This window comes from Seriola aureovittata, chromosome 18 (genome assembly GCF_021018895.1).
Source record: "Seriola aureovittata isolate HTS-2021-v1 ecotype China chromosome 18, ASM2101889v1, whole genome shotgun sequence".
Lineage (NCBI taxonomy): Eukaryota > Metazoa > Chordata > Actinopteri > Carangiformes > Carangidae > Seriola > Seriola aureovittata.
The window spans coordinates 6,757,746-6,783,032 of record NC_079381.1 but is presented as its reverse complement, the minus strand read 5'-3'; the positions used below and the strand labels follow the sequence as shown (position 1 = coordinate 6,783,032).

The 25,287-nt window shown below is 39.9% G+C and overlaps 2 protein-coding genes across 4 annotated transcripts in view; one reads left to right on the top strand and one right to left on the bottom strand.

The window, feature by feature from the left end:
* The window catches only part of rxraa (retinoid X receptor, alpha a), a 108,311-nt gene extending 92,285 nt beyond the window's left edge, over positions 1-16,026 (top strand). For all 3 annotated transcript variants that reach the window (XM_056402938.1, XM_056402939.1, XM_056402940.1), the window contains exons 7-11: positions 4,789-4,918; positions 6,231-6,363; positions 8,041-8,132; positions 9,933-10,038; positions 11,253-16,026. In XM_056402938.1, the coding sequence (XP_056258913.1) occupies positions 4,789-4,918; positions 6,231-6,363; positions 8,041-8,132; positions 9,933-10,038; positions 11,253-11,400 (609 nt within the window). In that variant the 3' untranslated portion in view covers positions 11,401-16,026. The remainder of the gene's footprint in view (positions 1-4,788; positions 4,919-6,230; positions 6,364-8,040; positions 8,133-9,932; positions 10,039-11,252) is intronic.
* Positions 16,027-16,115: 89 nt separating this feature from the next.
* LOC130186153 (WD repeat-containing protein 5) lies at positions 16,116-23,334 on the bottom strand. Its single transcript, XM_056402941.1, has 14 exons — positions 23,150-23,334; positions 21,973-22,082; positions 21,690-21,798; positions 21,416-21,489; positions 21,103-21,192; positions 20,673-20,762; positions 20,417-20,500; positions 20,265-20,320; positions 18,703-18,749; positions 18,436-18,511; positions 18,184-18,217; positions 17,782-17,856; positions 17,522-17,609; positions 16,116-17,301 (listed from the first exon to the last, which is right to left on the bottom strand). Exons 2-14 carry the CDS (start codon positions 22,048-22,050, stop codon positions 17,201-17,203), a joined length of 1,002 nt encoding a protein of 333 aa, XP_056258916.1. The 5' UTR covers positions 22,051-22,082; positions 23,150-23,334; the 3' UTR covers positions 16,116-17,200.
* Between the last annotated feature and the right edge of the window lie 1,953 nt (positions 23,335-25,287).

Genomic DNA, 25,287 nt, shown 5'->3' with positions numbered 1-25,287 from the left:
TGTGAAGCAACTGTATATTGATCTTAGAAACTACCCCTATTAATATTGTAGTATTTATTTCAGCCATATCAACCCTGCCCTAATCCAGTATGTCAGTGTTATGGTTCACCAACCTTTTGGTGACTTGATTCATGATCATTTTTTTCAAGGTTCCTCAACATGTCTTTGAGTGTTATTCAAGTTATGTGCCATGCTTTATACCTGTTACTGCTGCCAAGACTTTTGCTTTTGTATATTTTAAAGGTCAGTTTACCATATTCAGAGTATTTTCCTACTTAACGCCTCCAGGTCCAAAATCTAGAAGTGCAGATACTTTTAGGTTTTTGTGCCAAGGTTTTAAGATATTCACCTCTCAACATTTGGCTGCCGCCCCAACACAACAGAGCTGAAAGAAACTGAGTTTTAAGTTTGTAAAGTTAAATTTTCCACTGCTCCAAGCACCACAAACAAACCTCTGTTCATCTCCATTGTGTCAAAGTAGCAGCAAAGATCTCAACAGGCTCACGAGGTGCGCAGGTGGTGCAGAGGTAATGTTTCCATCCACTTCAACAAAGACGCGCTGTTTGATTCCCAGTATTGGTACAAGCACAGTTAGGTGGTGTTAGGAAACCAGGAAGGGCTGGTACTATTGTTGCTGCACTAGCGACACCTTCCTGCCGATGTCCATCGCTGGCAGGTGGAAAATGGTGGCTGTATCATGCATCATGGAGGAAGCAGAAAAGTTAACTGACAGGGACTGCATGAAGTAGATCTTGAGACATATGCTGTATATAAAAACTGCACAACTCAAAACAAAACCAAGGCTAGATTCCGATCAGAGTCTTTCTTTTTTTTGTCTTCCGACTGATACTGAAGCTTGAGTGGAGCCCAGGATGTTGCCAGAGTAGTGGCATTCAGGCTGTCCTGACCACAAGGACTCCCCTTCTCTCTGAGTCCTCAAACTCCCGCCTCCCCCTCTGCGAGGTCTCCATTGAGAGGCGCTGCCCCGTGCTATAATTAATCACAGGGCCCAGGCCATGAGTGTACACCATGAATAGACCACCGCCACTGTCTAATGACCGGGGTCTGGCCAAGCTGAATAAAGTGTGTTTATCTCATGGTGACCTAGAACAGGAGTTAAACAGGCGTTAGTAATGTGCCTTCAATCAAACAAGGAGAGGTCTTCTCTTAAGAAAAAAAGGGGGGAGGAAAAGATATCATTCACTAATCCTGAGGGAGTTTCTTGACTTTGATTTTTTTTTTTTTTGTATTTGTATATTTATTTTTGTGTCATTTCTAGAAGGCTGTTTTACTGTGTATGCATGAAATTATATAAGGGTTAACTTTAATAATTTTGTTGAAATTATGACAGGAAATATTGCTGTTGATAATTAGCTGATGATTCATCCCCACGCCGACACATGAGGACAGTTTCTTTTTCCAGTCTAAAAAAGTGGGGCACTTGAGTAATTCATTTTTATGCTGATCGGTATGAGTACCCAATTTTCTCTCTGTTGTCACGCTAGTATAGTCTGGTTCAAGCGGAATAATGAAAAATTGAAAGGCAAATCTTTCGTCTCTCCTCCTCAAGTGATGAAAATTTCATAGGACAGTATGCAAGCCTGGCATTTTCTCTAAGTTGGGATGATCGACCACGTCAGTGGAGTATACTACAAACCCTTTGATTTGCTGGGAATGAAGACAGTGGTGTTTGTGGCAGGCATTCAGAAAATATTTTCAAAGAGGCTAAGATCCAGTAACTTAAAATTTCTTCTCTTACTTTTTTTTTTTTTTTGTCTCAGCTGTCCAGAGTGATTTTCACAGTAGCAGAAGAGGAAGCAGCTCTCTCAGTTGAGGTGTGAGATATTCCCAGGTGGACTTTTGTACTTTCATACACGGAGGTTAATGTTATTCCCTCGCAGGTCACAGTGGCCTCCTCCATTGTGGCTTGATAACATCCTAAATGCTGCTCTGTGACTCGAACAGTAAGTACAGTAATGCGATGCCCAAGGATTGTTGCAGGGAAGTGTAAGCCCTCTCCCCTGTCATCTCCACAGACAGAGGCAAAGAAACCAGGTCAGTGTAAACACGGCTAAGATAGTCATACAACATTCATGAGGCTTGTCGTGTTTAACGAGAACCCTGGGACTTGTATTCTTATGAAGAAGGGTGGCTCGACCGTGGCGCACACTGAAGCCCCCTTTTGTTTTTCTTTGTTTTGGCTCTGGCTGCCCTTTGGAATGAATTAGCTGAATCTGTTTATGTGTTTTTTAGAGGAAGCACAGCTCACAAAAACTGTCGCACTGAGCTGTGCCGTCCACGTCTCCCACGGAGATCAGATGCTGAAATATTCATAAGATGCCTGTTTTCTTTCTTCCCCTGAAGAAAAAAAAAAAGCGACGACTTTCAGTTTTCAAAAACAGTGTAGTCTTTGTGTCTGGTTTAAGTTTTTCATATTTCAGCTGCATATCTGTGATACTCTGCAGTCAGTGTGAGGTTCAAACCGCAGGGAGGGAACGTGGAGGAGAGGATGGGATAGTCTCTGGCCTGCGTATTATTAAAGGAGAGTGTGAGTGGAGGGATGTTTTCTCCTTCATCTTGAACTAATCTTCTCTGAAGAGCTGCAGTTGATGTTGGGATCCTCCGAGCTTTTAGCATCGATCTGTGGGATTTGGCAAAGGAAGTTGGGGAGAAGTTGCTGAGTTTTTGTCAGAGTGCGAGTTCACACAGGGATACTTTGGAATTTAAGGATGTTTACTTGATTTTAAAATTATGCACAAACGCGTGTGCATAAAGTCTTTGTTGACTCACATATGTGTCGAGGGTATGCACTCCTGGGATGATGATAAATTACTCGTGAGAGATTGACAGTATTGTTTGGGGTTTTTTTCCCCCTCTGCCCAGATGGATTTACATTGTTGTGAGTCAGTCACACTTTATGTGTGTTGCATTAGTATTTCACTGCTCTTAATAAACTCCCTGTTGGTTCAAGAATATGCCTCACAGTTTGATGTATCAGGACAGTTAAGGACAGGCAGTCCCTGTATTTCAACTGGGTCTGTAATTGCACACAGAAATTATCATCTTAACAGGAGAACTACTATGTTAAGCAGCGTGGCTAATATTAAGGACACTATATGAGCTGTATAGCCTTGGTGTATTTTTCTGGGAATGTGAAGATTCTGATAATCTATCTTATAATTTACAAATTAGCAGTTTCTTTAGGATGAAACCAACATTTTATAAGCTCTTTAAAAGTCCCATATTTTACGGTTTTCCTGTGTTTTATTTGAAATGTTGATATCCATAAGAAGACATATTTGTAGTTTTAACTACCAAAAACTCCCACTCCCAGGCTTCTTCCTGGAGCTCTAGTAACAACAGGTCACACTGAGCCAATCAGAAGAGAGGGTCTGAGCCTCTCTTCTGATTGAAATATAGCAGATTTCAGGTGAACACCAACTCCTGCCAGGCTGGATGGCGGGTCCAGGTGGGCTGGGCTTGGGGCATTGCTGAGAGCGATGACTGCTTTGTTGTGACATCAGAAGTTCTGACGGCTCGTTTTAGGGCTCACTTTGTGAATACAGGCTGTGTGCATTTCTCTGTGGACTGAACACTTTGATACTTTCACTGTATTAATATAGAACTTAGAACTGCTTTATCATCAAAAAAGACATACAAATGTCACTTTATACAATATGGGACCTTTAAATGTGACACACATAAGAACACTAAATGAAACGATAAATAAATAAATACAATAATTCAACAATTTCAGTGGAGTAGAAAAAGTTCTCAGTAAACATGCTTTAGACCATAATGGCCAACATATTAGATATGTCCAAGAAGAACCGTCTTTCCTCCAGCTTTTATGCTCCTCTCTCCTCAAGGCTTAAGTAGGTCTAATGAAGTGGAATCAATAAAGGATTGTAGCTTTCCTTAATTCACCTGGACCTTTTATTTCACCAGGGAACTAGTTAGTGTTCCTATTTCGGGCACTAAATGGACAATGTACTGTGCTGTCTATTAGACAGCCCACTCAACTACCAAGAACAGGTTGTTTTTATCATTTATCAGAAGCTAATGATTTTTTTTAATTTTTTTATTCACCAGAAGTGTTCACCTTCAATAATGACAATGAATCTTTTGAAAACATGCAACCATGAATTTATGAGTTTTTAATAGAAAATGGTTCGTATTAGTTGAGTTTAGTCTCAGTAACATTACATGGATAATAGTTAGATTATCATTATTGTAAGAATTACGGTGAGAAAATATAAATATTCATTACAAACAATCATTTGCAGATTTTTCAAAGCCTTGCCTGGTCTGGTAATTGTCCCATTCAAGCTCCTAACAGCTTGTTCAGTGCTGAAGTGTCAGTAGAGTGTCAGGAGGGGCCTCTTGAGCTCCACAAGCTGTCCAAAAGGCTGATTTGTGTGTCGGCTAAAAGGTCCCCAAAGAAAGAGTCTGCACGGCGAAAGTTGTTTTTTCACCGGCAGCTCTCTGCAGGTATTTCCTCCACGAGCTGGGACAGAATCACTGTTTGTTTTGTCTTCCTACTTGCTCCTCTTCAGAGGAAATTATTCACAGCGTAGTACTCATGTTGGCTTGAGTGTGTGTGGTGTGTGTGTATGTGTGTGTCTGTATGCGTCTGTGTGTGAATGCATGCATGGTGTTAGGTAGCTCAGCCCAACACCTTGGCCAAGAGAAACAGACTAAAACAAAAATATGACACCTATGTATTTCATGCATAACCTGAGTTTCTAACTTTTAGATTTGTTTCTGTTTGCCTGTGTTTACCTGCAGCCCAACGACCCAGTGACAAATATCTGTCAGGCGGCTGACAAACAACTCTTCACACTGGTGGAGTGGGCCAAGAGGATCCCCCACTTCTCTGAGCTGCCGCTGGACGACCAGGTCATCCTTCTACGAGCAGGTCTGTCACAAAGGACATAAATGAGTTCAGAACAAAGCTGAAAAGAAAGTTGTTGTGCACAAACAATATACAATGACAGTGATGACTCTGTTTACCCCTCCATGAGATATATAAATACATAGCACTTGGCACCAGGAGTTGACATCAAATAATGTATAAATCAACACACAAACTGACTGCTAAATGCTAAATAGTGATTGTTTTATCTTGGTTAAAATTATCAAGCACTCAGGTTTTATGATCCTGCACAACAGTGGATACCCCTTTATGTTAGTGTATAGACAGGAAAAAAAACAAACATGTTTCAGATGATAAACAAAAACTCCTATGAGAAAACACACAGAATTGCAGATGCTAGTGCAAGCTCTCTCGCTGTATCTGGGTAGAAAAATCTAGACTAATCTGCTGAATAACTCTGTTGGTCATGTGACTGAAACAAACATCAGACCCACCAAGGTCACAGCGGCTCATTGTGTGTATCTGCTGTATGTGGAAAAAGCAAGTTAACCGCTCAGGATCACAGAAGCAGCAATTTAAAACAGAGAGTGAATCATCTGTCACTTCTGTTATATTCACCAACATCACATGCAGGAAGGTCTTTTGGGTTCTCCCAACACATTGCCCTTGTTGCTTGCCTGTCGCTCCTAATTACACCATTATATTCTAAATCCACCTCCGGGAGAAAAAAAAAAAAAAATGCTATTATACACACATCCCTTACTCTGAAAAAAAAATCCTCCCATCATTCCTTATCTTTCGCACATACACTGATGGAGAGACTTCAGCAAAGCAGAGAGAGACATTATTCTGGAGAGCTCGTCTTTTCTCGGCTCTCAGGTTTTCTATAAATAACCGCTTTAGTTCTGCTGTATCACAGATAAAAGCATCCCAGCTCCTCTCATACCCAACTCAACTCTGGGGAGAAGAGGCAAGTGTTGCCAGGCAGAACAGTTAAAGGAACCCTGTCACTCAAAAGGCAGCGTCTTGTGTCTTCAGTGCTCTCTGTGTCAAGCCCCTGCTTTGGCACATCAAGCCTGTTGTCTTTATTGTGATGGCAGGCGCAGTTCATCCCTTTTACACGCTTGTCCCTCAGAAAGCATGACTCGAATGTCTTAGTAATAACCTGATGCCTGTGCTTGAGAAAGCTGCACGCTTTTTGCCGCACAGCTTAATTGATTCATTGAAATTCTCCCTTTGTTGTCAGTTTCATTTTGCTTGAATGCTGTGTGAACTTCTGTACTGGGATTTGCTTAGAGTTTTTTTTTTTTTTCCTCATACTTTTCCTCGATCCCTCTCCCTATCTCTCCCTCAGGTTGGAATGAGCTCCTCATTGCATCATTTTCGCACCGTTCGATAGCGGTTAAAGACGGGATTCTGTTGGCAACCGGGCTGCATGTACACCGCAACAGCGCTCATAGTGCCGGAGTGGGAGCCATCTTTGACAGGTCATTATTGCCATATTACTGAACTATCCTCCACTTAGAAGTAGCCATGTATAAACTAATGTAAGTGCAAACTGCAGCTACCACTTTTAGCAGTATTTCAGGTAACACTTCCTGGGTGTGTTGATAATGACTGCTTTTTGCTTGCAACGTTGACCAGTGTATATACTCCTCCAGCACATCTGCTTTGGTCTTTTTAGGTTTTATTAATGCCTTATTACTGATCTATGAAGGAACAATAAAACATTCATTAACAACTAATAATGTATTGGTTACATCAGAAATTTTTTATTAGAAAGTGGTTTAATTCTTTAGAGCATATGACAGCATATTAAAGTTTCTCTCACTGAAATATTACACCTAGACTGAAAGTTCCGCGTGTGCTTCATGAAAGTCAAAGCAGCACAGGAACTATTGATTGCCTCCAGTATATTAAATATGTACACCTGTATGCATCAGGGGTCACACAGGAATAGTGAACTGCTCAGAAAATGTCAAACAAAAAAAAAAGAAAAAAAAAAAAAGACACAAGCCAGGCACAGTGAAGTCAGGTGTGTGCAGGAACCACCCGGGTGACGGTTATTGACATTCCAGGGTGGCTGCAGCGTTACACCTGGAGCTGAGTTCAGATACTCAATTTGGAAAGATATGAATGATACAAGCAAACTGTATATTATGTATTTAATTTTGTTATTGGTATTCTGTTATCAGTTAATCACTCAAATAATTCACTTTGAATATAAAAATTGCAGGTGCTGTCATCAAATCCACACTAACAGCGTCTATCTTTGAATATCTGTCTCTTCTTCTCTCTTCTCATGCGTCTCTGCTCCTCTGATCACCAGCTTCTGTGCTCGCTCATCGGCGTTCACAGCCACAGGACATATTCCGTCTCTGCATTAACTGTGGCAAGCATTAAGATACAGAGAACTGATAATGTTATTTTATCTACTCCGCTCTCTCTTCACCATACAAATGAAGAGCCTGATTAACTTAAACACTTGAGTCGTCTCCTTTTCTGTTTTTTTTTTTTTCTTTTTTCTAGCCCTGTTGTTCCTCCTCAGAGCAAATTGAATTAGAATGAGCTAAGAGCCACAATTGACTTTACTATCCGAGAGCGGGGGGGGGGGGGGAGAAACGGAGTGAGAGGGAAAATAAAGAGCGCCGGGGAGAGGGTGTGACCGAGTCAAAGAGGGGTGAGGAGTTCGAGCGACTCCGTGCACCGATCCTCCCACCAGTGATGTCACACGCAGACAGTGGGAGTGCGGGTGTTAGATTACAGCTTGTGTTTACTCTGCGGCTTTCCTTTTATGAAAACCATGTACTAAATATAATTACTTTGCAGGGTTGTAAACTTTTCCACTGATCTAACTGTGCCTCTGTGGGCTGAGAGGACGCTTGTGTGTATTATTTGTTTTTAAATAGATGTGAGCTGGATAGTAGTTAAAACATATTTTTAATGTCCTTGTCTAGATGTGGATAATTCATATGAACCGTGGTGTGTCATTTTCAAAAATGTACCAATTACACTCAGAAGGTTTCCTGTGAACTTCTCCGGCACTTTTTTCATAGTCTAGTAGCCAAGAAGTTTTAAACACTCTTGAAATAGTATTTACATCTGATTTTAAATGAGCCAAATCTCTAACTTTGTGGGTGTTTTTTTGTGTCTCTTTTGTGCAGAGTGCTCACAGAACTGGTGTCTAAGATGAGGGACATGCAGATGGATAAGACAGAACTGGGGTGCCTTCGAGCTATAGTCCTTTTCAACCCAGGTATGTGTATGCTTTCATTTGCTGTGAAGCTGTAAATGAGTTGTTTCAAAGATGTGTGGTTTTAAAAGAGCACGTACTGCTGGAAACTGTCTTTTTATTCCAGTTTCAACTGCACTTTGAACCAAAAGAATCAACTGGTTATCAGAGCACAGCACAAGTGGAGCTTTTATTAAAGTTCAAAGATCTTTGTGAACTGTAGGGCTGTGACTGTTTCTAGTTCTAACAAGGAAAAACAGCGTTCAGATGACTTTAATATTGCTAGGATGCACTATGACTCATTAAGCCTAAAGCGATCCTCAGCATAAACTCTATATTTCTCCCCCTGTAAGCTTGAAATAGGACTTAAAAAAAAATGTGTTGCTTCCACATTGAATCAGCTTGAATTTGTTTACAATCGATTCCAATGGTGGCAACTTCTCACAGAAACTTCTCAAACCACACCTGCAACTTAATCCGCTTCTCCACTGCACATTGGTATTTCACTTTTTTTTCATCTTTTTTTTTTTTTTTTGGAAACATTCATTTTTCACCAAAATGTGTATCTTCAGGTGGAGGTTTATAGCTTCAGAAAGGATGATAGCAGGGTACAGACATAGTGTACTCAGCAATATGTTTGGAACAGACTGAGCATATGGATGGAGAAGAGGATTATGCTGCAGGAAAATAAATAAGTAAAAACATGTCACCATTTGGGATCCTCTGGACTGAATCTAACATGATGTCAGAAGTGAGGAAACTGCAAATGTTTTACATGAATTTTTCAAGCCGAATAAAGAGTATTGATGCTCAAATTTTAGACGCTGGGTGGAGTATCATTTTAGGTCTAGTGTGGGTGACTCAGCTCGACCTCATTAATGTAACATGAGAATTGGGAACTGAATTTTGACTTTGCCTTGGTTCTCCTTGACCCTAACTTCTCTTGAGGAATTGAGACTTGCATGTGACTGCATGTAAAACTGATACCATCTCTGCATAGCACAGAGGTAAAAAAAAAAAAAAGAGCAAAAAAAAGCACAAAATAAAGGCTGATATAGTACATATTTAATAATGAATTCTTGTATATTTTATATATATATATATATATATATATATGTCAGTGTGCTGCTCTGTATTTCAACCTCATCCACATGGCACCGACGTTTACCAAACAGTGTGACCCAGGTTTTTAATGACCTAGTGTGGGAGCCTCCCCTCCGTCCCACAGATCCACAGTGGCCCCCACACACTGATCCTCTGTGCTCCACATTTTGTTCAGGCCACATCCAGACCTACTGGCCCCGGTTCACTTCTCGGCTTTATTTCTTGTTAATTAGGGGTTCGCGAGACCGGGTCTGACTGAGAAAGCAAACTGCGGGGGCGGTGGAGAAGGGGATGTTGAGGCTAAAAAGGCCCTCAGTCCTCCCTTTCCCACACTGTGTGATCCAGTCCAGCCATTAACAACAAATGTTCATTCAGTGTTGATCAATTGAGCAAAGCTTTGTTCATCCGAAATGTTAATAAGTGACGTGTTTGTTTTGTTAATCAAAGATGAATCGTCCAGTGAAGCTTAAATTAGCGCAGCTTTGAAATCACTGTCCTAATTGGACTAACCCAGAATGGGGTGACACACGTCCACAATGAGGCTATGAGGTTAAAACTCAACTTGTCAGTTAGTCCCCGCTGTTCCTTCATAAACTCTTTCAGCTACAATTGTAAGAGTTGTAAAGAAGAATGTTTAAAAAAAAGGGGGGGGGCATACATACCCATGATACATCTCATGTTGTTGTTGTTTATGTTTTTTTTGTTTTTTTGTCTCCACAGACTCAAAAGGTCTGTCCAACCCAGGTGAGGTAGAAGCCCTAAGAGAGAAAGTCTATGCGTCTTTAGAGGCCTACTGCAAACAGAAATACCCAGAGCAGCCTGGCAGGTATGAAGACCAACACAGAAATGATTGTGCACATCTCCAGACTGTGGTGCTGATTTAAACCGTGCAATCCTCACGTAGAGAAATCAGAAAAGATTCGGGCTCGTAACTTGTATTAATCTTGCACCTATCCACACAAGCCTTTTTAGAAGGTAAAAATTAGAGCTGCTACTTACAGTGTCCACACAAGCAATCATTTTAATCAATACAGTAGCTCTGAGTTCAGCTTGTCATCAGGTGTGACTGATTGCTTGTACAGATGCCGTGCATTCATGTAGCAGTGTTTTCTTTAACTGTCAAAGATGGTGTGGATGAAAATGATTTCAAATTCAATGAAACTTAGTTTGATGTTCATAACTTGCTCTCTTTGAATACAGTTTCTCTTCCCCAGATGATTATTTTCAATCATTTTCCATTCGTTTGTTACTTGTTACTAACCATTGTGAGGAGAACAACAGAATGAAAAGGTCTGTAAATAAGTTTTAAAGCTCTGAAAATACGTGGGCCTCACACAAGAACATTTTTGTATTCGTATCCTAAATCACTTCTTACATTTTTTACTTTTTTCCATGAGGCTTGCTTGTATGAGACCTCCAAGTCGGAGCCGTCGAACTCTCCTCACTGCACAAACTTGTCGTAAATTGATCGTTTCAGCTTGATGAATGCCAGCTGTTCATGAGGAGCTTTTCCACTCTGTTCGTGGGCAAGTTTCATTCACAAAAATGTTACTCAAAAGTCAAAAAACAAAAAGAACCTCACACTATGGAGCTTCAAGTCCTGCTGTTGGAAATCAGCAGACAAAAACAGAAACAGAAACAAGGGTCTGTCGTCATGTCAACAAACAGGAAATATTATTAATTATATGCAATTATAAGTCAAACAAGTGAAGTATGATCTGTACACAAGTGGTACTACGCACCTGGACCGCTTGTAACCTCTGTACCTAAGAAAAACTTCTAAGTCATTCTCTTAAATAACTTTTATGTAATACTTGAGAATGAATTTGTTCATATGAGTGCTTCTTGCATGAGGCCCAACACGTGGCAGCTGCACATTATACTGATGATACTGTAGGTATTTGTGGTATTAGTCATGTAGTCTGTACTAAGATTGTTTTGCTTCGAGAACATCTCCTCTCCCTCCCTCTTCCTGTCAGATGTATCATGCCGATGTTTTATTTTAGTCAAGTGTTTTCGTTTGGTCTTGTGTTGTGACAGGTTTGCCAAGCTGTTGCTGCGGTTACCAGCGCTGCGCTCGATCGGCCTGAAGTGTCTGGAGCACTTGTTCTTCTTTAAGCTCATCGGCGACACGCCCATCGACACCTTCCTCATGGAGATGCTAGAGGCTCCACATCAAATGACATAATAGCGTAAGGGGGTTGAGCCCTCGCCCCTCTCCTCTCCTCCTCCCTCCCTCCCTCCTCCTCCTACATCTCCCACCAGCCATGGATCAGGAGCAGGGTCCTTTTTTAAAAATCCTGTCTCCAGCAAGGGACAGATCACGTGACGATTTTGGACGGAGAACCTCTCCCTTCCTCCCTCCCCTCGCTCCTCGGCTCCCTTTTGATGTGTTTCGAAACAATGAAATCATCATGTCTGTGGGTCTGTTTTATACCTTGTAAAAATATATAAATAAGAAATATATATATGAAAATCACACGACAACACGAGTGACGACAACAGTGGACTGAACTGAGGAAGGACAGAGGACAAAAGAAACGTATTGAGCCATCGTTTTCATCTTTGCTGTTCCTACACCTTGACGAGAAAAAGCAGAGATGATCAGGTTTTAAACACCCACGGTTATGCTTCCAGGTATATTAAAAAAAAAAAAACGGTGATGATGTCATATTTGGACACTCAGCGTTGTGATCGGGACAATCGTGGACTCGGAGAGCCTCAGGCTGTCTAGACTTGGACCTGAGCCTTCTCCGTCTTTCAGGACTGAACTTACTTTGGGGAGGGACGGTGGGGGAAGATGTCTGCTTAAAGGAACTCGTCCGTTCCTGCCTGACTCGACTGAACACATCAGGTCTTGCACTAGCTGTTTTTTGAAGTGTGAGCTTTCTGGAGTAGTAGAACTCAGAGGTAGGTTAACAAGACTGGAAGTGTTCAAAAACCTCAGGTCTCTGCCCAATTCCAACAAATACAACCATGTCTTACTCTATTAGCACTGTGCAACATCGGGGAGGACGACCTGTTAGTCCACTAATCAGCCCTTCAGTTAACGTATTGATCGAGAAAGAGATGCTTGAGAGTTTGTTATGTACAATCTGCGCTGTTCTTTTCTGCACATAGGAAAAACGCTGGCTGTTGTAAATTAGCCTCACGCTAGCTTTAGGCTGCATGAGCATCACTGGATGCTCTGAAAGGCAACCAGCAGGCGCAGCAGCTTGGAACAACTTTTGTCATCCTCTTTTAAACATTTGGCCTTCATCGGAAGCTTTCAAGAGATCACATCGAACTCGGATGGCTGGAAAGTGAGCGCTCGTTCTCATCTGTGGGGGGGATATTGTTGTTTCGTCAGCCCCTGAGCTCCTTTCCGTCCCACGTCCAACCTCCCCACTCGTCATTTCATGTGAATTTGAGCACACCATTTACACCTCCACAATCCCCTCTGCTCAAAGCGGCGGGTATTAGCTTTTCAAAACACCTCATATCTACCTGTACAGAAAGTTACAACCGCATACAGTATTGACGCTATTTTCAGTTTTTCATTTTAACAACAGCAATGCACAATTACCTCTGTTTCCATCCCTCAGACCTTCAGTTCCTGACACTCATTTAAACATTTACAAAATGCGGGAGAAGTGCGTGTTGATGCAGCAGAGCCATTATTTTGTTTATTTGTTTGTTACTTGGCACTTAACCTCATGACAGTGGAGTCGGGTTCCTAAATGGAGAGCTGATGTTGATGTAATCGACCTCTGTGGTGGAATTTGGCCCCGGCCCAATCAGGCACGCCCCAATTGTTGCCCTCCTCAGAGGGTCACGCACACTCGCTCTCTCTGCACTTCTCTGGACAACCAAGTGTCACTCAAGTTGAAATGTTAAATGTCTCCATGTTATGTATAAACATGCTTTATGCCCATATTCTGCTTTTTTTTTTTGTTGTTTTTTTTTTCCTCTTCTCCTTTTTCTCTAAATGCTGCAGCTGCTGCAAAACTATGCATCAAGTGCATTTCCAAAGATTGTCCACAGAGCGGGTGCATATTCTAACAGCTCAGAAAGGTCTGATTCCTTTTAAAACAGGTGTTTGTGAGGTGTGGGTCCACTGTAATCATTTCCTGGAGCAGAAATCTAATTGAAGTTATTTTCCCCACTATTCAGATATTTGATTCTGTACCAGTTTATTTAGCTGTGACTCATTACATAGAAAACAAACAGCTATTTGACAGTGTGTTATGGTACAGTGGAGCACAGTGGAGGTTATGGACATGCTAGATAATAGCAGAGCAAGAGAAAATGACTGAAAGAGAATTAAATTCAAGGATTTCCCTTCAGTGTTCACATATTAACTACTTCTTCATCAGTTTGTGGTCACACTGAGTGTATGGAGTCTTGATAGTGCCACGTAAATACTTTTTTTTTTTAATCCCTTAACATTTAATTAATGAATTCAAAAGGTTAATTCGATTTCCAATTTATTTTTGCATTTAAAAACTCAAAGTAAAAAGCAAAATAAGATAATTACATTTGCCATTTAAAGATTCTATTGCCCTTTTTTATGAAATAATAACTGAATTTTAAAATTGAATAACAATGCTGATTTTAAAAAGGCTTATAAATCTTTTCTTGGTATTCCATGTGCCTGATATATTTTATCTGTTTGTTTACTGCTTTAACGTTTACAGTTCCACTTTAAGCATTTAAATTGTCACTTAAAAGTGAAATGACGGCCAATCCACAGAGCGGTAAAAGGAGCTGTTATTGGCCAATTGTCAGCTTCTGATCCGCACTATGAGTTCAGTTTATTTTACTTTATTAGTTTTTTTTTTTTTCAGTTTGTCAAATTTATTAATTGAACATAATTTCAACAAAAGAAAAAAGAAAAGTCTGAAAAAGTATCAAATTATTCTGGTGCCACCATCAGGACTCCATGGCAGTGGTGACTCTGACCAAAACACCACTGAAACGATGACCATATGTCAAACTTTCAGGGTGACTTGGGGCCGGTTTTCACAGACGTGCATCACTGAAGGGCCTCCAGTGGTGCGTTAATCCACCTCCTGAGAAACTGATCCCCAGACATCCGCTGATCTTTTTCCTTATGAAGAAAAAGCAAAGACCCAGTTCAGATGCCAGCATTGAAATGTCAGATACTGTATGCTTCAAGCAGGACGACGACCTTTACTTTCAGTCTCAGAGCGGTTTGGAGAAGAGAGCGAGAGTGTGAGGGATTTGGCGTGAGATTTAAGAGCTGTGAGCTCCCTCTAGTGGAAGAGAAGCAGCACTGCAACATTACTTGAATTTTTTTCTACAAGTATTTAATCAGACAACAAGACGGCACTTTCTCACAGTGTTATTATCATCAATGTTCTTTTGGATCAGACAAGAACCTCAGTGTCTGTGCTTGTTAAAAACTGAAAATAAGTAGCAATAACTTCAGTATGACCTGTTGGTTTGTTGTTTTATTGTTACTCAACAGTTTCAATGAGGTGGTCTGTGTTATTACTAACTATCCAGGTGACAGTATTAACTGCCAGCTTGAGCTCGGTTTACAGTATTTATATTCTGGAAAATGATACTTGTTTGTCTGTTAAAAGAAAAAAAAAAACTGTCAATTTAAGCATTATGGCAAAGAGAAGCTCTACTCACATTCAGCTTTTTCTGTAACACCGGGCGACATTTCTTAATCAAGAAAAGCAGATATTAAGCAATTAAATGTTTCTTTTTTTCCAACAGGGTGACCCAACTTTAAAATTATTATCCTCCTGTTGTCGTCAGTGTCACGAGGTCTCCTGCTCTTAGTTTACTGTGATTGGTTACTGCAGGTATCTTAAGCCATAAAGTGGATGATGTGGGAGCTCACTCCCCTGCAGGAAATGGACAGACAAGGATCTTCTCGACGAGATAAAAGAAACGATCACCCACACGGAATGATAATCTACATGAATGCTTTATAACATAAAGCTATATTTTGTTAATATGTATATGTGTATATATTTATAAATATATAACAGATCTGTTCCTTGAGTATTTCCAACATTGACAGAGGGGGACAAGTCTTTCAGACCAAACTGTTCCGCACCAGGTGTTCTTCAACTCAGAGTTTTATGGTGTTTTCTTTTTTTCACAAATATCTGAGGGTTTTTTTTGTTTGTTTGTTTGTTTTATTTTTTTACATTTCAACCTTGACTTTATAAAATTACTCTCAATCAACCAGCAGAATCGCAGCACCTCCAAACTCAAAAAGAACCAGCTTCTCAGCAGTTTATGGGACCTCAAAAAAACTATGAAAGAGAGAAAACAAAAAGGTTAAGTCTTTAAACCCTCCAAAATACGTGTTGCTTGGCAAGTGTATGTTCAAAAAAATGTAATCAGGAAAAGCTGAGCTTGTGACACAATCACTGCTTTCTTTGTTGCATAGACAGTAAAATGTTCAAGTTAAAAAAAAAAGAAAGAAAAAAAAACACTTGGAAAAAGATCTATTTTTGTACAAAGGTAATTTTATCCCTTGCTTATGTGCTCTGTTCTTTGCCTTTTCTTCTGTGGGCTGTTGTATACGTTGTGGAAAAGCTTATTTGACGAGGCAAGAGAACATTTTCAGATTATTAAATGAGAGGAATGGTTGGCTTTGGCACCTTGGTAAACTGTGTCGCCTTTACTTCGCCATTTTCAACCTGTCGCTGCAAGACGGGATTGTCTTCATTATATTTTTTGTCTATTTTTAAAAAGGAGGTGGAATTTTTGTCATCTGTTCTTTGTGGGTTGTTCTCTGATGTTCCTTCATGGACAGAAAAAAAAAAGTTATTAAAAAACTTTAAAGTGAGCTCGACTGACGCTGAGTTGATTGTTAACGGATCCCGAAAACACACTCCAAACAAGATGTTTTCACTCATGACTCGGTAACATGAAACATACAAAAACTGGTTTTATTAAGTTGCAGGTCATAGCTGTCGAATGCAAAACAGATTCCACAAAAATCCAGGTTAACTATAGAGAACAGAGGCTGCTGGCTTTGTGTGCAGAACTATGAGCTAATCAGAAAGCAGTAATTATAAAAAAAAAAAAAAAAAAACAACAGCTAAAATAATCCAATCACAGTACATGACGGCGTACTATGTACAACTACAACACAAAATAAATGCATTTGGTCACTGTGGTGAACTGTAAAATATTAACATTAGGAGAGGAGGGATCTCAAGTCAAGGCTCCAGTAGGATTGTAAAAAGAAAATACTCATTTCAATATTGTAGATTGTAATTCTCAAAATATTGTATATGTGACATCACATTTTAAGGTGTTATGGACTTGGTTCAAGCTCTGAAAATATCTCATGGTATGGCACAGCGCTTACTTAAGATCTGACATTTGATGTTAAGGAGAGAAAGAGAAGTAACTGTGGCACCACTTGAATAAATAACAGACAGAAGGGTTTTAGGTACCTCTTTTTTTTTCTCTTTTTTTACTGAAATGTGAAGCTTGATGTCAAAGTCACCTCCACCTTGAAGAAATTTAGACAACCCTACAGTTACACAGACAAAAGAAATGGGGGGGGGGGGAAGTCCGAATTATTAGATGTATTATACAAGGCCATAAATGAGTGTGTGGGAGCCGGTATGCAGCAGTGACATTAGGGTTAATGCAGTGTTAAAAAAAAATACTGAAGCACCAGAGCGGTGTTGTATAACAAAATTCACCCATTTCCCTTCTGAGACGACAAAATCTGGCACGTGTGGGGTAAAAAGAAACCACTGATGAACGATCTCAGATGCGACAAGGGGGAACACGTCCGCTGCAGGACTAGCCTCGGCTGATACGGTGCGTATGTGTGTGTGTGTGTGTGTGTGGCTCTCCGTGCTGAATTTCATTACCCGAAAGCCGTCTGCATCCAGCAGGTGCTCTCTGTTAGAAAAAAACGTCCTCTTTTCTTACAACAAAATGTAGAAAAAAAAAAAAAAAAAAAAAAGATATGAATAGCCCCCAAAAAGATCCAAGAGGGCTTAGCAGTCGCTTTTCCATAGCTTGATGGTTTTGTCATTTTCTAAAGCCGCAGATGCGATGATGTTCTCTGTCGGGTGGCAGGCAGTCGAGATGACGACGTCTGAAAGGAAGCGATGAGATGGAAAATTGAAACGGTGTTTAGAAATGCAAATTAAAGTTTTATAAGCTTCGAATAGTTCAGAAGACCATTTATTTACACCCCAAATATCTGTCTTAAAAAAAAGAATTCTGTCTTTTCTCCTTCAGAAATGAACCACATGATTAATTTCGATTGAAATGTGTGCTTTCAGAAACAAAGTAAGACGACGTGTGTGCTGTACCTGTGTGGCCCTGGAGTTTCTGCACAATCTCCTTCGTCTGCAGGTTCCAGATATAAACCATGTTGTCCTCTGAGCCCGACACGATCCACTGCAAGAGAGCAGCCGCGGAGCTTTTAGGTGCGAGTTACACTCATCTGCACATGGCCAGTTACTTGGAAAGTGTAAATGATTACACAAACAGTCCAGGGGAGACACTGAACAGCAGTTACATGTTACATTAAAGATGAGTGGTTAACACTCAGAGGAACAGGAGCTCTTACCTTTCCACCGGTGACGGAGAAATTTGCAAATATGCAGTACTTCTCGTTTTTATGGCCCGTGTACGTTTTCAAGCACTGGAAAGATGGAAGACAAAGAATAAAATAAACATCTGAATCACACTGTCAAAAATATTCCCAGCAGCACAAACTGGATTATTGTATTCATTAGTAAACAAAGGTTTAAGAGATTAGAATAATTTACTGTAATTATCAGGTTAAACATATCATTATCAACATTAAGGTAGTAGAGATTTGCATATAAATATATTAAACTAGACTGGAAACATGAGACTGATTCGTTCTAATTTACACTCTTTGTAGGTCAAATTATATAATAATTCAAAAAGATTATATTTGAAAACAGTGTAAACAAGTGATTTATACATGAACAGTTGAGCTCACCTTTCCTTTGCTGTAGTCCCACAGCTTCAGCGTGCTGGAAAACAAACACAAATACAGCAAAACAATGTAAAAATCAACAATATTTTATTCATGTTCACTTCATGTACCTGCTGTTTGTATAAACCTGGAGGTGAGGAAAGCTGACTATAGTGTTATGCTGCTCTCTGCTGGTGAAAAACGTGCAAAAAGGAAGCAGATAAATGACATAATGAAAACTAAAACAAACAGGAGCTGCAGGGACTCAACACTCACTTGTCCAGTGTAGCAGCCAGGATGTATTTTCCGTTGGGGGAAAACTTCACGAATGACACAGGGGGGTTGTCATCGTCTAATATAAACACAAAGAAGAAGACAGAGGAGTCAGCACAAGAACAATAAATACATAAATACTGACTTTGTCACACAGTTTATGCCATAATTCACAAAGAAATTGGATTTTCTGTCACTGATCTTAACCACTGTTTGCTGTAACAGATTCAACCGAACCAGGTCAAGGGGACTGAAGATGGATGATCTTACCTATGAGTGTCTTTAAACACTGCCCCGAGGCTGTGTCCCAGATTCGGCTGTGAATGTAAAAAAAAAAAAAACGATTTAATTAGCAGTTGATAAAGTTGTTAAAATATTCCATTGTTAGAATACGTACACAGACACAGACACACACAGTGGAGATATAATCCATACACATCAGCTACATGTTTCAGGCACTGTCACGACACCTAACTCCCACATGGAGAGTATTATTCATGTTTAGTCTCTTAAATGTATTTTGCCATCTTCATATTCTGTTGACTGCCATGAAATCCGGATTTAAAAAGAAGTGGCAGCAGCAAAAGAAAGCCATTAGAAAAAAACTAAATAAATAAAATACACAGTGAAGCAGAGCATTTCTTCACTACATGGAAGAAAGACTCCGTCTGGTTGCAGCTCAGTGACACAGATATGTTCTGTGTGGAGTGTTGCCAGTTCCTGTCAAAGGCAAATCAGACGAGCTTATTTTCTTTAATATAAGCACTGGTGATAAGAGAACTGGTGTCTCACAGCTACAGACTCTCTCTCACACACACACACTCACACACACACACTCACACACACACACACACACACACACACACACACACACACACACACACACACACACACACACACACACACACACACACACACACACACACACACACACAACACACACACACACACACACACACACACACACACACACACACACACACAGCAGCAGCTTATTAACTGGGGCTTGGTTATGAAGCTAATAGAGCTGGAATTTGTTTTATGGTCGTTTTGAGATTCTGAAACTAAGAAATTCGACATCTGACAACACATGAAAATTAACACACTGTTGGTTACTACACATTATTTATGTCATTTCTGTTATTTGGAGCCTTAAACAGCATGTTTGCCCATTTCTCAGTCATATCTGTCTGGCCGCCCCCCCCTGATTGGTCAATGTCAACTGAAAAACAAAACAACTACTCAATCACAGATGCAACAAACAAGCCAGTCCACAGTATGTGAGCAGAGCTAGCGTAGCTTCACCATTTTTTACAATGCTGTGGCAGTGCCAATACTAATTAGCATTTCTGCACCAATGTAACAATACAATGAGAATTTTAATTACATCTGCAAACAGAATGTATCTGCCTCTTGCAGGCACACTGTTGCTTCTGTAGTACGACATGTCTGAATACACATTTACATTTGTAAATATTGACAAGGCATTTGCTGATAAGCCCCCTCCTACGCATTTTTATTAAAGAGGCGAGACTTTAAATTATTTTCTTTATTACATAAGAGCATAGTGGCACATTATGCTGTGCGGTGGCAAATAAGTTTCAAGATCCATTACGTGTTAAACTGACTGAGTAGTAATCTGCTAATGAGGAGCGCTGCTTGACATTTCTACTGTGCTATTACTGAAGGCAAAGAGGCAACACGACTGACAGTGTACTTGGCTACAAATTAAAAAAAAAAAAAAAAAAAAACCTTATTGCATTTAATTGTTTTGACTATTGTGATGTGTGTGCAAAAAGAAAACCAAACAAAATAATATAGTTTGTTCTCACCAGAGGCCGTCATAGCTACTGGACACAATGAGGGAGCCGTCTCTGTTGAAATGAACCTGTGAGGCGACATGGATCATCACGTTACCGACATCATGTTAATCTTTCGTCTGGAAGATTGAACTTATGTTAAGAATTTAAAAATAATAACTTACAGCAGAGACTGGATCAGAATGAGCTGGCAATGTTTTCAAACATTTCCCAGTCTTCACGTCCCATATCCTCACACTCTCGTCAAACTAGACGCCAAAAAAAAAAAAAGACAAACATTCATCTCTCTTTTTTTTTTTTTTTTTTTTTTTTTAAACCTCGCAGAGACATGCTTCTAATGCTCGAAGTGAGTGCTTTGGAAAAGGTCTAACATCTGGTTTCCATTTACTGCTTGTTTCATGCCAAAGGCTTCGTACTCACCGATCCTGACACGATAAGATTGGACTGGGGGTTGAAGTTGCAGCAGAAGACGTAGTTGCTGTGACCTTTTAGAGTTTTTAGGCATTTTCCCTGGATGAAAGAAAAATAAAAAGCAGCTGAATTGTCACATTCTCGCTGGCAGCGGAACAGAGGTGAACAATTACTCCTCACCCCGGAGCAGAAGAAGCATTAGACCGTCTTCAGCTAACACAGTGGAAGCAGCTGCTGCTTCAACGGGGATAAAAAATTTAAACATGAGCTGGAACCACAGATATGGATCCAAACGGTGTGCATGGATTTTAATGTTTGTACTTCATGAATTTATAATGTTACAAGACGCTGCAACAAGGCCTGACCGGTCACACTCTCCTGCACGTTTAGTTTGGCATAATTGGGAAGCCAGTTGTACAAAACTGTTTCAGTCTCTTACCGAGCTGACGTCCCAGATCTTCAGGGTTTTGTCATCTGATGCAGACACCAAGAGGTTGGAGTCAGAGGACCAGGCCACATCAGATATGCCCTGTGGAGTCACAGGAACTAATTAGTCACATAGCACTAAAGGCTCTGATTAGCACAGCAGGTGTGCAACATAACAAAACCACAGCTTTATCGATGCGTGCAGCTGTGGCTTCTTTATCGCCGATGCTACAACTGCTCCACCTGACAAATACAATCCCATTTTTCAAAACATCAAACAAAATAGCATCAACACCGCAGCAAAGATGAGAGTGTGACAAACTCACAAGTTTATGTCCAGATATGGTTTTCTCAAACTTGCCGTCATACGCTCCCCAGATTTTGATGAGTTTATCAGCAGCTGTAAAGACAAAATAAATGTGCAATCACTGTTGCTGTAGCCTCCGTAAAACCAGATTCACTGCTGTAAACGGGTGTTTCTTGTTTCTTTTACAAAATGGCTTAACACTGATAGGGCATATAATAAAATCCCATATAGATAATTTACAGTAGAGCTTGTTAATTGATTAGTCATATGTGAAAAATGGTAAAACAACTCACATGAGCTGGCGAGCCACTCTCCACTGGGACTGAATTTGACGGAGGAGACGGCTTTCGTGTGGCCCGCTAATGTGAATTTCAGGCTGTAGTTTGGCTTGGCAGGTGCAGACTGTAAATGAAAACACGTCATGACATTTAAAACTCTCCCCCAGCCGTGTGACAAGAGGGCAAGCATTAGTTTGTTACAAGAACCACTTGATATTTCCTCATTTACAATTACCATAAAAACTAATGAGTTAAGAGACACTGCAGGAAACACTGACAATATTCAAGAAATCCAAACCTTGCTTTGACTGGCAGAAGCTGATGGTGCAACTGGAGGTTTTGTATCTGTGTCTGGTTTCTTATCTTCTGTTGCCATGGTGAGGAAATCAGCATTTATTGTGCAGGATCCTGACACAGAGAAGAAGCAGACATTGAAATAAGTTAAGAATGAAATTCTTTAGAAGTTAGTCAGTGCTGTTACATTCAGACAACCAAGGACAGAAATGTGCTTGCAGCCTGAGAGTTTTGTGGGAAATGGCATCATGAAAGGTTTACATATTCAAATGTGAAACAGCCAAACGGTTCCATATTTAGAAAGGTCTCCAATAAGCAGCTACTCGCCAGTATCACAACACAACACAACACAACACAACACAAGACAACACATGATGATGCATTAGTGTTTAATTAAGACTACAAAATATAGACTACATTAGTAATTACACAATGTATTTGCATTGGTTCGTGTCCATAATAATTAAAGCTGTAACAATGGTCCCTCCAAGAGATTTGTATGCCATATTTCATTGACAAAACGATCAAATCTAAATTCCCAGTGGTTGCTTTGATACGTATGCTAATCTTGTAAACCTTTAACAGAGGGGAGCCGGTTCATGGCTATGCAGCCTCTGGAAATGACACTGTAATCTCAGTAAGTGTTGAACACTAACCGCTTAGCAAAGGGTACAGATTTTCTACTGGTGTTTAGTGGTTAAAAATACCTGATCTGTTCGATTGATTTCTCCTTTAGCTATGAATGTAGCCTTTCTCAATTAGCTTTAGCTAGCTAATGCTAACTTGTCTTGTAAATATTTAAAGACGTAAACAGAAACATTTCACACAGTAATCTCAGGCCAGTTTGTGTTCATTTCAAATGGCTCGATGGCAATTCGTGTTTAAATGTAATAAAGCTGTAACAGGAAAATTCAAACAAAGGCTGCAACGGAACCTCTCGACCCAAATTGACACTAACATCCCAGTGTAGATACGATATTTATTTCAGTATTTAAGATTTGAACTCTGACAGAAAGAGATAACTCTAAATATTAAACCCACTGGTTTTATAACAAGAGCTAAATACAGTATGATCATTCCGTCTGCCTTAAATTGATTGATGCTGTTGACAAATCGCCAGAGCTGCCACGGAGGGGCCCTCCATTCAAACAATGAGGAATCAGTGGTTAGACGATACTCACGGGAATTAACTGCAGCTCCGCGATCAGAATGTTATTCCTCGTAAAGACTGGTGAGAGAAACGCACGTACATTTATTCAGACGATCATGTAGGAAGCATATAGCAGTCAGCTTGCTCCTGAATGTTTGTCTGCGAGGAGGAAGCTGCGAGGAGAAGCGGGGAATGTGGTGTGGTGTTGCTTGTTTGCGCATGCGCGTTACACTCAGAAGTAACGGGAACTAATGAGGGACATTTTAAGTGTGAAAGATAAATATTTTAGTCACTTTATTTTTGAATTGTTTTAAATATGTTTTTCCAGTTTTGCCCTGCTATAAACAATTTAATTTTACTTTTACTGCCTTATAATTAATTCGCCATTATAATTTCTTATGGGTACTTTATAGCAATGTATCTGGGTGACTGCAGTTGCAGATTAGCTCATCTTGGCTAACTGTGGCACATTTAGAAATTAGATTTATGTTTAATAATGTGCTCTGTTTCTGATACATAACCACCAATACATCTAACTTTGACCACCTTTTTAACCATAGGGCAATAATGTAAGATAAGGAGATGTTTATGAATATTGGCTGGAGTGTCGAAGTGAAGAATTGTTTTGTTCACTTCATTCATTCATTTTTTTGTCACCACTAATATTAATACTCTATATTATATTATATTATATTATATTATATCATATTATATTACTAGAATATATATTGGTCCTATATGTCTCTACAAACTCCAGTACAGTAGGCAGTATCCATGTTTACTTTTGGAATGAGAGCATGCACTGATTGATTAGTTATTGAAGAATTTATTGATGATCATTGTTTGATGTGTATGTGGAAGGTACATGGTGTAACAGTAGCCTATACAAACTCAAGAGTATTCAGTGGAGAAAGGAATTCCACAAGGTGGTGTATGTAGTCTATTATTATTCAACATAATGATCAATGGCATCTTGTCTCAGGTTGAACAAAGCATAGGAAAATCTTTGTGTGTGGTTGGTGGGGCTTTGTGCATAAGATATCAGTAAGAAAATGTGAACTGCAATAGTTGAAGTGGAAAATGGGCAATTAAATGGGGATTCAAACCATCTGTGGCAAAAACACAAGTAATTTGCCTCTCAAGGCGGCATACAATTGCACCAATCTCCTTAACATTTTATGAACCTCTGGAGCAAATAAGAGCTATTAGATGTCTTGGGGATTGGTTTGATGAAAAGCTAATGACAAGGAAGCTTAAAACATACTTTGTTGTTTGTCTGGACAGGCAAGTAGAGCATCTCTACAAAGTGATGGGTACTCATGAAATCTGTCTTGGACTATGGATATGTAGCTTAGGTTACATGTCAGCAGCAGAATCAAACCTTAGGAAGTTAGATGTATTACAGGCCTAGGCCCTGAGAACCTGAAGTGGATCATCCAAAACATCCCCAGTATCAGTAATCCAGGTGGGAATGAGACATGTCTTTAAGAATCAGAACAGTGAATCAGAGGCACTGGCATGCTGGGTTAATCTCCAGGGACAATGTGATGAAAATCCTGCCAAAAGTGATAACAGACTGCTGGGAACATAATGAGACAAATCTCACAAGTTTTAGGTGAATAAGTGATGCAAAGGCAGAAAACTTAGGGTTACACCAATTAAAGTGGAGCTCCACAGTTTCATTTTCTTCCATGTTTCCCTTGTCATTCCTCTTGCCAAATGTTGATCCCAATACACAGCAGGAATTGAAGGACGATGAACCTGACATTTATTATTTATTACCTGTTGGTGCTAGGGGGGTGGAGGGCAGGAAACAGAAGGAAGAAAATGTCATCATCTGTCTGAGAATAGGTCATACAGGACTCAACCATAAATTATATAAAACAGACAAGCATCCAAATGTAAAATATATACACTGAAACCAACAAGAAACAGTCAAACATGTGGCCTACTACTTCATTGTAGGAAATAAGAGAAATTACCCTTTTCAGTCACTAAGGAGGGCAAAATTACCATGATTTTTCATTGTAGGGTCTCTTAGGGAAGTAGGTAATATATGGTGACCTTATTAAGTTTTTACAACAAACTGACTTCGCTAAAATAATCAACTTTTTTCCTACATAAGCTCGTGTTCCACACTCGAGTCCAGTAGGTGGCGGTATTGCGCCT

Excerpts from the sequence above, each read along its gene's own strand:
- LOC130186153 (XM_056402941.1), bottom strand. The coding sequence starts at position 22,050 with ATGGCAACAGAAGATAAGAAACCAGACACAGATACAAAACCTCCAGTT. Across the intron at positions 20,321-20,416 it reads ATTCTGATCCAGTCTCTGCT|GTTCATTTCAACAGAGACGG; the intron begins GTAAGTTATTAT and ends GTCGCCTCACAG. Across the intron at positions 18,218-18,435 it reads CTGGCTGCTACACTGGACAA|CACGCTGAAGCTGTGGGACT; the intron begins GTGAGTGTTGAG and ends TTTGTTTTCCAG.